The sequence below is a fragment of the Schistocerca cancellata genome, chromosome 2 (genome assembly GCF_023864275.1).
Source record: "Schistocerca cancellata isolate TAMUIC-IGC-003103 chromosome 2, iqSchCanc2.1, whole genome shotgun sequence".
Lineage (NCBI taxonomy): Eukaryota > Metazoa > Arthropoda > Insecta > Orthoptera > Acrididae > Schistocerca > Schistocerca cancellata.
Genome location: NC_064627.1, coordinates 1,042,700,433 through 1,042,713,176, shown reverse-complemented (window position 1 = coordinate 1,042,713,176; position 12,744 = coordinate 1,042,700,433). Strand labels below are relative to the sequence as shown.

At 42.8% G+C, this 12,744-nt stretch overlaps 1 protein-coding gene across 1 annotated transcript in view; it reads left to right on the top strand.

The window, feature by feature from the left end:
- Positions 1-12,744, top strand: part of LOC126163021 (sterol O-acyltransferase 2-like) — a 239,914-nt gene that overhangs the window by 175,023 nt on the left and 52,147 nt on the right. Inside the window, exon 7 of the mRNA XM_049919891.1 lies at positions 2,810-2,973. Within this exon, the coding sequence (XP_049775848.1) occupies positions 2,810-2,973 (164 nt within the window). The remainder of the gene's footprint in view (positions 1-2,809; positions 2,974-12,744) is intronic.

Here is a 12,744-nt window from a genome sequence, read left to right as displayed (position 1 = left end):
AAAGACTTTTAAAGATAATTTTTTAATTGCAATGTTTGACAGTGACAGCAGCATGTTGGTCAAGATCTCAAAGCAAACTGTATAAGTCACAGTAAGCTAAAAGTTAGAAAGTGTCATAAAAGGTTTGTAGCACAGTTTCATTATCAACCTGAGAGTAAGCCCTCTATTCACTTTCAAACCAATAACAACAGGCTACATATTTCAGAAATAGACATTAAAAATCACATTAACTGAAACTCTGTGTAATTCTTTTGGACGCAGATGGAAAACAAATGGCAGGGGAATGACTTTACTCACAAGTTAGCAAAAAAAACTGGATGCAGATGAATTTTTGGACTTAAAAGAACCTCTTTTGCTGGCTGTTGTGGCTGAGTGGTTCTAGGCGCTTCAGTCTGGAACTGCACGACTGCTACGGTTGCAGGTTCAAATCCTGCCTCGGGCATGGATATGTGTGATGTCCTTAGGTTAGTTAGGTTTAAGTAGTTCAAAGTTCTAGGGGACTGATGACCTCAGATGTTAAGTCACATAGTGCTCAGAGCCATTTGAACCATTTTTGAATCTCTTTTGCTGTGAACAGGAAACAAGTACAATAAGGTATTAGGACTGCAAAACAGTGGGTGTAAATTACTGTGCAAAGTAGGTTATGCAACACCTAGCAGACACTGGTAACCATTTAGAAAGGAGGAAGATTAAGGTTTAATGGCATGATGAGATGATTAAAGACAGTGTACAAGCTCAGATTAGGTAAGGATGGAAAAAAAACAGTAATGCCCTTTCAAAGGAGCCATTCTTGCATTTAACTATTTAACTTAAGCAATTTAAAAAATCACAGGAAAACTAAATCTGGATTGCCAAACATCAATTTCAACTACCGCACTGCTGAATTCCCACTCATAATCTTGGGTTCTGTCACTTACACACCACTATACATACTCGTTAATGCTTAAAATGAAAGTATATTTTACGTGAACTGTGATGTACAGAACCAATACACAACAGAAATTTCATGCAGGCCAAAAGCAACAAAGGAATTTCCTTTCATTACTTGGCGCTACGCAAGCCTGTAACAACTGAGCCATGTTATCCACCACGGGTTTGATAACTCCTTGCCCTGCCCTCAAATGAAGAACATTTTCCCCAATTCTTAGCACAGTGGTACCCGCCTATCTAACTAACCTCTGCAAAATCCTCTTCCTATCCTGTGCATACTTTTCTGGTCCCCTCTACTTGCCCTACAGGTCTTCTCTCTGTGAAAGATACAGTTGCATGATCTGCACGCAGCAACTGCTTCTCCAGGCCTGTTACTGGCTTTGCTTACTTCATCTGGGACAGGGCACACACAAAAAATTCCATGTCATTTACCGAATTTACTTCAGCACCAATTTTATTTTGGTATGGTCATGAACAAACCACCCACTTGGATAATACAACATTCCTCTTGTCATGCAAATGAATTAAATAAAAAATTACAATTTTAGTTTGATGTGCCTCAGGTACTGACTGAGGTGTATTGCAAATCATACAATTCTTAGAACAGGAATTTATACATTTGAGGTCCATACTTAGCTAATAGTATTGATTATTGAAATACATTGTTGCCCATATATGTTCACTTCATAAAATCATGTATTATTCAGTAACAGTAATTTAGGAAATTTATGGTACCTAAGTTTTAATTGGCAGAGGGTAACTTCTTGAAACAAAAAGTCCAACACCAAGTAACAGACAGTTCGTTCATTTATTCAACCCACTTTCTGAACTATTCTTTAAAAGGACTTGAACTAATTCACACACTGCCTTGAACTCCATTTCATAATGTTAATAACTACTGCTGTTCATTCTGTAACATTAACAACTGCCAACTTCTACTCTCATACAGCCACAGTTGCCATTTTTAAAATAAGATTTAGATGATGCTTGGTGCTTACAGTATTGTTACAATCAATAATTTGTATAATTTAGAGTAGAGAAAAAACTGTACAAAACCATTTAAGTGTGTCATTTGCTCTACATAAATCATAAATGTGTTCTTCATAATTAGTTTCATAAAATATGGAGGCTTTGTGTGTTGGATATTACATAATCGGTATTTATGACAGTATGAAAACATACAGATTTTCAAAAGAATTAAATTAATAATTTGCCTGCCTACAATAATGGTAATTCCATTTATCTGTCCTAATTTTTCTATACAAAATACACTATACCATGATGTATTTAAGACCAGTAATCAATGCATGTTTACTTCATGAGCATTTCTCGTTTTATAAGGCTTGAACAAAAATTTTATTGAGGCATTTTCTATATTGTCTCAAATGATATTAAATAATAATTAGTGTAAGTTGAAACTCAAGACATGACCATTAATATGCAACCATGTAATCAAATTAGTGTATTGTTATGTTTTGTAATTGGATGTATCATATAATTCAGTAGTTGAATCTCTGTTCATTACATCACAATGGACACAACCAGTCTCAGACCATGTGATAACTGGATTACACAGTTTGAAGCATGTGCAATTGCAACAATAGTCATTGGCACAAACCATGGTGTTATTCAACTATGTAAATTAAACGATCGTCACAACATCCACATTAACTGACTTCTATACACATGCAAACCAAACTTGCTCTTTCCTTCTGTTCAGTTGTGTGGTGGATCTTTTCACGTGCTTGTACACTGGTCATACTTTCTTCTACATAGTATGGATTTCTCTCAGTAATACTTACATTCCATCCAGAATTTTTCATTATCATATTATTTTGTATTTATTTACTATTTGTTAATCTTACATTTTGTATTGCAGGTGCGAATGATAATGAAGAGCTATGCATTTTTAAGAAGTAAAGTACCAAAAGTTAAAATGTTCAAGCCTCATACTGAAGCCACAGATGTGCTACTTCCAGACTTCAATCATTTTGTGTATTTCATGTTCGTTCCAACCCTTGTTTATAGAGACTCATATCCAAGGTGAGTTCAATTTTTTTTCTTTTCCTATCTTTATAGCAATTTTTCTCCTGTAGAGCTGAAAACATAGAAATGAGTATGTCAAAGTCTGGTACCATGCACCGCGGAATTTGAATCCGTGCCAGACGTCATGGAAGTTGAAGACCCATAGAGGTCTCTACACCATCTCGCCGTAAGCTGTGGTTGCGCGCGCCTCCTGGCCCGCTTTCAGTGTGAGGGTGCCACAGTGGAACACGTGGTCCCAGCAGCCAATAGTTGCGCCATTGATAGCGTACTTAAGCGCCTGCCTCGTGCTCAGCCAGCCACTCTGATCTCGCGTACGTCAGTTTACACCTCGCTTCGCGCTAAACAGCTTACTTCCTTGTTCTGTTTATGAGTGAACATGTTTGTTTCATGATGATTCCATTGTTTGATCTTGTTGTATTCGTTCTGTCCTTCGTTGGTCGTGTCTGTCCTCTCCCATTGTGTTGTTGTTTGTGGGCCTCTCCGCGGGTCCCGCCGCGCTTTCCGTTATTGCTACCCCGCGACCGTCCTGGTCGCAGTCACAACATTTTGGTGATGAGGTAAATGTTGCTGCAGTTGCTAATGGACAAAGTCGATGCCCGGGACGCGTTACCACACCAGCTTCAGTGTCCTCGGGTGTCCGATGCTTTCTGCATCTGCCGTCATTTCCACCCTTTAATGATGCTAAAGAGGACTGGGAAACCTAATTACGTCGTCTGAAACAACATTTCACGGCTTTTAAAGTCACGGACGACTCCTTACAGTGGTCGTTGTTTTTGTCTTAGGCTTCTCTGGACACATTCTTTCTTCTCAACAAGTTGGCTCCATTGCCTGACCCTGTGGCTCTCTCTTTCCAGGAGATCTGCCTCTTGCTGAGAAACTATTATTCCCAATGGTACCATGTAGTCACCTCTTGGCTGTAGTTCCACCAGTACCATAAACAGCCTGGTCAATCGTATCATTCTTGGATCGCGGACTTGCAGGGTCTCAGCCGTCGATGCGATTTTACGTGCACCAATCAGCAGTATAAGGCTTCGTATGTGGACTCCCTGATCCGGGATGTAGTGGTTCAGCTAGCTCCTGACCCTGAGGTCTGCACTGCGGCATTGAAACTTGACAACCCCTCCTTGGAAGAGATTCTCCGCATTGCCCACTCCTTTGAAATTGCTCAAGCTGCTAATGAGCGTCTTATGGCGCAACCGCAGGTGGCAGCGATCGCAGCATCACTGCGAGTTCCGCCCTCGCGACGTCAACGTGGCCCGGCTGACAGGGGCCAGCGCCGTCGGGACTCTTTGTGTTCCGATGTCTCTATGGCACCTTCGGCCACCCCTTGTCGCCGGTCGCGCGGCCCAGTCCCATCTTGCCCACAGTGCTTTACTGCCCATTCGTGGGCTCATTGTCCCCACCACTGGAAAACATGCATGCTGTGTAACAAGGAGGGCCACATTGATCGGTTTGTTGTAGTCGCTCAACTCTATCCAGTCCTGGGCCTCAAGATACCATCTGTGTTCTGCAATCGGTCGTCCCACAGGATGACCCATCAGCATGGGAGCTTTTCCTCATGCTCTGCATTTTCACAGAGGATGTCAGTTTTCAGGTCGACTCTGGGGCCACCATCTCCCTGATTAATATGGTGACACATACATGGCTGTGCTCTCCTGTGTTGTCGCCTCCCTCTTGCTGTTTGGTCGCCTACGGAGATGGTTCATTCCCCTTCATGGGTAGTTCATCGTCCAGGCGATGTACACGCGTGTTCCATGGCTCCTTACCCTCTTTGTCCTCGACCATCCGTCGGCTTCGAATATTTTTGGCCTGGATGTGTTTCAAATGTTTGGCTTTTCAATTGCTGGTGAAGTTAAGGTCATTTCCACGGCTGTTCCCTTTCAGGACTTGGATGATCTATGCTCTGCTTTTGCGTCGTTCTTTGCACCAGATCATGGATGTGCTTCCGGCTTTCAGGCGCACATCACCCTACAGCCAGATGCACAGCCTCACTTTTTCCAGGCCCAGCCCCTTCCAGTGGCCTTACAGCCAGTGGTCAAGCAGGAACTTGATCGGCTCCAGGCTGCTGGCATGCTGGAGCCTGTAACTTATAGTGCATGGGCGACACCACTGGTGGTCATACGGAAACCTAATGGGTCCCTTCGGCTGTGTGGGGAAGCACTACAGTCAATGCTCAGTCCCTCATTGACACTTTCCCCATTCCCTGACAGGAAGACCTTCTTGCCAAGCTTGCCGAGGGAGAGAATTTTTCCAAGATTGACCTGGCTGAGGCATACCACCAGTTGCCCTTGGATGCCGAATCTCAGAACATAATGGTTATCAACACGCCTCTCAGATTGTATAAGTACAAGTGCCTTCCCTTTGGTGTCTCTTCGGTGCCGGCCATTTTCCAGCAATTCCTGGAGCAGCTTACACAGCCTATCCACGCATGTGCGAATTATCTGGATGACATCTTAGTCACCGGGCGTTCGCGCCAGGAACATTTGCAAAACCTCAGCGCCTTATTTCACACTCTGCAGTCTGCTGGTCTATGCTGTCGGCTGGACAAGGGTTGTTTTTTTCAACCGGAAGTGGAATACTTAGGCCACTGGCTTAGCAAAGATGGCATTTGCCCTTTGGGTCGTAATGTTGCGGCCATTGAGGCCCTTCCTCGTCCCAAGGACTTATCTGAACTGCAGGTGTTTTTGGGCAAGGTTACTTATTACTTAAAGTTCTTGCCCCAGTCTGCCTCCGTTGCTCAACCCCTCAATCACTTGCGTCGCAAAGGGGTACCTTTTGTTTGAACTCCTGCCTGTGACCAGGCTTTTCTCCGTTTAAAGGCAATGCTAAAGTCCGCCCCTTGCCTTACTCCCTTCTCTCCGGACTGCCCCTTGGTTGAGGCAGCTGATGCGTCGGCATATGGCATTGGGGCCATCCTCGTGCACCGGGCTGCTGATGGCTCCGAACAGCCCATCACTTACGCCTCTAAGACGTTGACCCCAGCACAACAGAACTACTCCCAGATTGAAAAGGAGGCCCTGGCAATCGTATTCGCCGTCCAAAAATTTCACGCCTATCACTTTGGGGCAAAGTTCACCCTCCTGATGGACCACAAACCCTTGGTTACACTCTTCCCGAGTGGATGGCTCAATGTCTCCAGCGCTGGGCATTGTTTTTACGTAATTATGCTTACACCATCTGGTATAAGCCCACCGCCCACCATGCTAATGCGGACACTTTGTCATGTCCCCCAGCAGGCCCCAATCCTGCCTTTGACCAACAGGAAGTCCTCTGCTTTCACCTTGATTCCGCCCACCGGGATGCACTGGACAGTTTTCCTCTTATGGCTGTCGACAGTGCTGCGGCTACCCGCCGCGACCCTGTCTTGTGGCAGGTTCTCAAGTATGTGGTCCACGGGTGGCCGTCCTCTGTTACTCGTTGGATGGAGTCCGATTCCAGCCCCTGGCGCCACCTGTCCCACAGGCTCTCCGTGGTCGATGATGTTCTTCTGTTGGCCATGGAGTTGGATGCCCACCAGGTGGTCATCCCTCCGGAATTGTGACTTCGGGTGCTCAGTTTGTTACACCACGGGCACTGGGGTATGTCCCGTATGAAAGTTTGGCTTACCGGCATGTGTATTGGCCTGGCATCGACGGTGATATTGAGCGCCTGGTCTGTGGGTGAACTGTCAGTGCGCGTCACCAGGCAAGGCCACTCAGTTGTTTGCACCCTGGCCTGTGCCTCGCCGGCCCTGGAATTGCATCCATATCGATTTTGCGGGCCAGTTTTTGGGGTCCATGTGATTACTCATCATTGATGCCTACTCCAAATACCCATATGTTGTCCGAATGGCACCCACCACCACGGAGGCTACACTCACGGCCCTTGCCCAGGTTCTCACCATTGAGGGCCTGCCCCACACGTTGGTCTCTGATAATGGTCCCCAATTCACAGCATCCTCCTTGCACAACTTCTGTCAGGCCAATGGTATCAAACATATCCGTAGCCACCCTTTCCACCCTTTGTCCAATGGCGCGGTGGAGAGGCTTGTCCGCACTTTTAAACACCAGTTGACTAAGGCGGTTGACACATCTCCAACCACGTCGGCCCTCACTCTGTTTTTGAGCACCTATCGCACTACGCCCATTGACGGGCGCAGTCCGGCAGAGCTCCTTCATGGGTGACAGCAGCAGACCCTGCTACATTTGCTGATGCCCCCCACTCCTGGCCCTCGCAGCGGTATGCCCCTGGCACGGCCATGTGGACCCGTGACTATGGCGCAAGGTGGATTGGACACCCGCCACTGTCGTCGCGACCCATGGGCGGCATGTGATGTCGGTGCAGACGTCAAAAGGGTTGGAGCACCGCCATCATAATCAGCTCCGCCCTCGTGCTGCCATGGGACTCGTGCCACCGCCTCTTTCCCTACCTCCTTTGGGTATGGACGTGGTTCATGAATCACTGTCCCAGCCCCCCGTAGCCATCTCCCTGTGGTCCTGCCACCAGCCCTCTCCACCTCCGGGTGGATTGGCGGCTCCCTCCCCTGCCATGGACTCTGGATCGGCTGTCATCGATACCTCGGGCATCCCTTCATCCCCATGCCCAGTTCCTCTTCCCACTGCTGTCCACCTCAGCACCATCCAGGGCGATTCCGCCCCTACGCGCAAGTTTCAGGGGGGAGGGATCTGGTAACATGCGCCGCGGAATTTGAATCCACGCCAGACGTCATGGATTTCGAAGACCCATAGAGGTCTCTGCACCATCGCGCCGTAAGCTGTGGCGGCACGCGCCTCCTGGCCCGCTTTTAGTGTGAGGGCGCCACAGTGGATCACGTGGTTCCAGCGGCCAATAGTGGTGCCCTCAATAGCGTACATAAGTGCCTGCCTCACGCTCAACCAGCCAGTCTAATCTCGCGTATGTCGGTTTACACCTCGCTTCGTGCTAGACAGCTTACTTTCTTGTTCTGTGTACGAATGGATGTGTTTGTTTCCTGGTGACTCCATTGTTCAATTTTTATGTACTCGTTCTGTCCTTTGTTGGTCGTGTCCATCCTTTCATGTTGTGTTGTTGTTTGTGGGCCGCTCCACAGGTCCCACCGCGCTTTCTGTTACTGCTAGTCCACGACCATCCTGGTCGCAGTCACAACACGAAGTACATTTGAAAACGTTGAAGAATATTTTTTTCTTTCCAATGTCATTACATAAGATAATCACAACAAATTTCTTGATAAAGTCAGTGATTTTGTACCTTTCCTTGTGTTTTTGACTACAGTGAATTAACTCTTCATAAGGAAGTTTTGATTTGCTTTTCATACATATTTTATATAGTGTCTCCAGGAGTTCTAAATTCTGCCAGAAATAATAATAATAATAATAATAATAATAATAATAATAATAATAATAATAATAATAATAACCCCTGTGGAGGCCCGGGAAAAGAATAGGCCTCCGGTATGTTCTGCCAGTCGTAAAAGGCGACGAAAAGAACAAACCACTAATAGGGCTAACCTCCCTTTTAGTGTGATTACTTGGTTCAGGACAGAACTAAAGAAGCCTCGGACAAGCGCCGTCATGGTCGGGGATGACGCTTGAACCCTATGCCCGCCCACAATGGTAACGACACTGTTAGCCAACTGGAAAATGATTTAAATCCAAATAGAGGTGTTTTGCAGGATATGCTTCCTGCAACCACCCTAGAAGGAAAACAAAGACAGAGAATGAGATGGTCAGATGAAGTTAATCGACATCTCATGTTCTGTTATTACCAAGCAACAAACCTAGGAACCAACACAACTGGATACAGATCACAAGTATACACAACATTTATTACCAGATACCCGGAATTAAAATTTTTAACAGAACAACGACTAGCTGATCAGATCCATGTAATAATAAAAAATAACAGGATACCCCAGTCAGAAATAGAAAACATCAAACAACAAGTACAACAAATACTGGAACAAAATAATGTGCAATCAGAAGAAGAAGAAAATACAGTAATGGACTCAAACATCCCAGAGCAAACAAACAAAGACCAACACGCATCAATTAAACAATCAGAGGAAAACGAAATCTTAAGACAGCCACCAGAACAAGCACAAATAGAACACGAAGAGACACACGTGTTAGATATAGAAGAGAAATTTCAGCTGACATATATAGAATACAAAGACACAATTACAGACATTAGACCATTCTTGCATAGACCGCCAAATAACCCACAAGTCAAAACAACAATAAAAACTATCAACACAATCATACACAACAAAATAAATGAAAACACAACTATGGAAGAGTTACAACTACTGGTTTATACAGGAGCACTCACTACACTAAATATACACACTAGGCAGAGATCAGAACAAACCAACACACAGAAGAAACCCACAAAACCAGCATGGCAACACAGGCTACAGATCAGAATAGAAAAACTGAGAAAAGACATCAGACAGCTAACACAATTTATAAGAAATGAAATATCAGACAAAAAACGAAAAAGGTTAGGTAAAATCTCACAACAAGAAGCAATAGAGCAATTAGATGAAAAGAAGCAGAAATTACAAGCATTGCCCAAACGACTTAGAAGATACAAAAAAAGTGAAAATAGAAGGAAACAAAACCAAACATTCAACACAAACCAAAAGAGATTTTACCAAACAATGGATAACACACACACTAAAATAGACAATCCACCAAACATAACAGACATGGAACACTTCTGGAGCAACATATGGTCAAACCCGGTACAACATAACAGGCATGCATGGTGGATACAAGCAGAAACAGACACATACAAGATGATACCACAAATGCCTGAAGTGATAATTTTGCAACATGAAGTCACCCGAGCAATTAATTCTACTCACAATTGGAAAGCCCCTGGAAATGATAAAATAGCAAATTACTGGCTAAAGAAGTTCACCTCAACACATTCACATCTAACTAAACTATTTAACAGTTACATTGCAGACCCATACACATTCCCTGATACACTTGCACATGGAATAACCTATCTGAAACCTAAAGATCAAGCAGACACAGCAAACCCAGCTAAATATCGCCCCATAAAATGCCTACCAACAATATACAAAATATTAACTTCAGTCATCACACAGAAATTAATGACACATACAACACAGAACAAAATTATAAATGAAGAACAAAAAGGCTGCTGCAAAGGAGCACAAGGATGTAAAGAGCAACTGATAATAGATACAGAGGTGACATATCAAGCTAAAACCATACAAAGGTCCCTACACTACGCATACATTGATTACCAAAAAGCCTTTGATAGTGTACCCCACTCATGGTTACTACAGATATTGGAAATATACAAAGTAGATCCTAAATTGATACAGTTTCTAAACATAGTAATGAAAAACTGGAAAACCACACTTAATATCCAAACAAATTCAGATAACATCACATCACAGCCAATACAGATTAAGCGTGGAATATACCAAGGAGACTCATTAAGTCCTTTCTGGTTCTGTCTTGCTCTGAACCCACTATCCAACATGCTAAATAATACAAATTATGGATACAATATTACTGGAACATACCCACACAAAATCACACATTTGCTATACATGGATGATCTAAAACTACTGGCAGCAACAAATCAACAACTCAACCAATTACTAAAGATAACAGAAGTATTCAGCAATGATATAAATATGGCTTTTGGAACAGACAAATGTAAGAAAAATAGCATAGTCAAGGGCCAACACACTAAACAAGAAGATTACATATTGGATAACCACAGCGACTGCATAGAAGCGATGGAAAAAACAATGCCTATAAATATCTAGGATACAGACAAAACATAGGACTAGATAATACAAATATTAAAGAAGAACTAAAAGAAAAATATAGACAAAGACTAACAAAAATACTGAAAACAGAATTGACAGCAAGAAACAAGACAAAAGCTATAAATACTTGTGCTATACCAATATTGACCTACTCATTTGGAGTAGTGAAATGGAGTAACACAGACCTAGATGCACTCAATACACTTACACGATCACAATGCCACAAATGTAGAATACATCACATACATTCAGCAACGGAAAGATTCACATTAAACAGAGAGGAAGGAGGAAGGGAATTTATCGACATAAAAAACCTACATTATTGACAGGTAGACAATTTAAGAAAATTCTTTCTAGAATGAGCAGAAACTAGCAAAATACACAAAGCAATCACTCATATAAACACATTGGCTACACCACTGCAATTTCATAACCACTTCTACAACCCTTTAGATCACATAACATCAACAGATACGAAGAAAGTAAATTGGAAAAAGAAAACACTACATGGCAAGCACCCGTATCATCTAACACAGCCACACATCGATCAAGACACATCCAACACATGGCTAAGAAAAGGCAATATATACAGTGAGACGGAAGGATTCATGATTGCAATACAGGATCAAACAATAAACACCAGATATTACAGCAAGCATATTATTAAAGATCCTAATACCACAACAGATAAATGAAGACTTTACAAACAACAAATAGAAACAGTAGATCACATCACAAGTGGGTGTACAATACTAGCAAATACAGAATACCCCAGAAGACATGACAATGTAGCAAAAATAATACATCAACAACTTGCCATAAAACATAAACTAATAAAACAACACGTTCCCACTTACAAGTATGCACCACAAAATGGACTGGAGAATGACAAATACAAATTATACTGGAACAGAACCATTATAACTGATAAAACAACACCACATAACAAACCTGACATCATACTCACCAATAAAAAGGAGAAATTAACACAACTAATCGAAATATCCATATCCAATACAACATATATACAGAAGAAAACAGGAGAAAAAATTGAAAAATACATCCAACTGGCTGAGGAAGTCAAAGACATGTGGCATCAGGATAAAGTTGACATTATACCGATTATGCTATCAACTACAGGAGTGATACCACACAATATCCACCAGTACATCAAAGCAATACATCTACATCCAAACTTATATATACAACTACAGAAATCTGTAATGATTGATACTTGTTCAATTACCCGAAAGTTCCTAAATGCAATGTAACATATACCGTACAGTTAAAAGGAAGTCACGCTTGATCAAGTTCCGCGTCACTTTCCATTTTCGAACAGACATAATGTCTGAGAAAAGAAATAAATAATAATAATATCTGATTATCACAATTATGTGCACTGTGTTTATGCTTTACAGCAACTACTGTATTTACTCAAATCTAAGCCACACCTGAAAAATGAGACTCGAAATCAAGGAAAAAAAATTTCCCGAATGTAAGCTGCACCTGAAATTTGAGACTCGAAATTCAAGGGGAGAGAAAAGTTTTAGGCCGCACCTCCAAATCGAAAGAAAGTTGGTCCATTGTAATATGAGACACAATTTAGGTCGAATGAATGATGATACAGCTACAGTAGTTTGGTTCGAGTCGTGAGCTTAGCAGTTAAGCCTCACCAGGTAGTCATTGCTATGCGTCAGGTGCTCCGTCCGTATTTATACGGGTACCCTCCCTTTTTCACGTGCTTCGTCTGGTTTGAATTGATTGCTTATTTTTCTTTGATCTGATAAGCACCGTTCTCTTTGTTATAGGTGATTACGTCACTCTAAGCTGAAAATGCATTACTGTATTGTGTCATTCACTGTTTGTCGCATTCTGATAATGAGTGTTTACGGCCTGTCACCACTAACGGCATGGCTTGCTTTTGTGCACGCTACTGCCGCTTACAATTTAAAAAAAAAAAAAAGGAGAGAGGAATC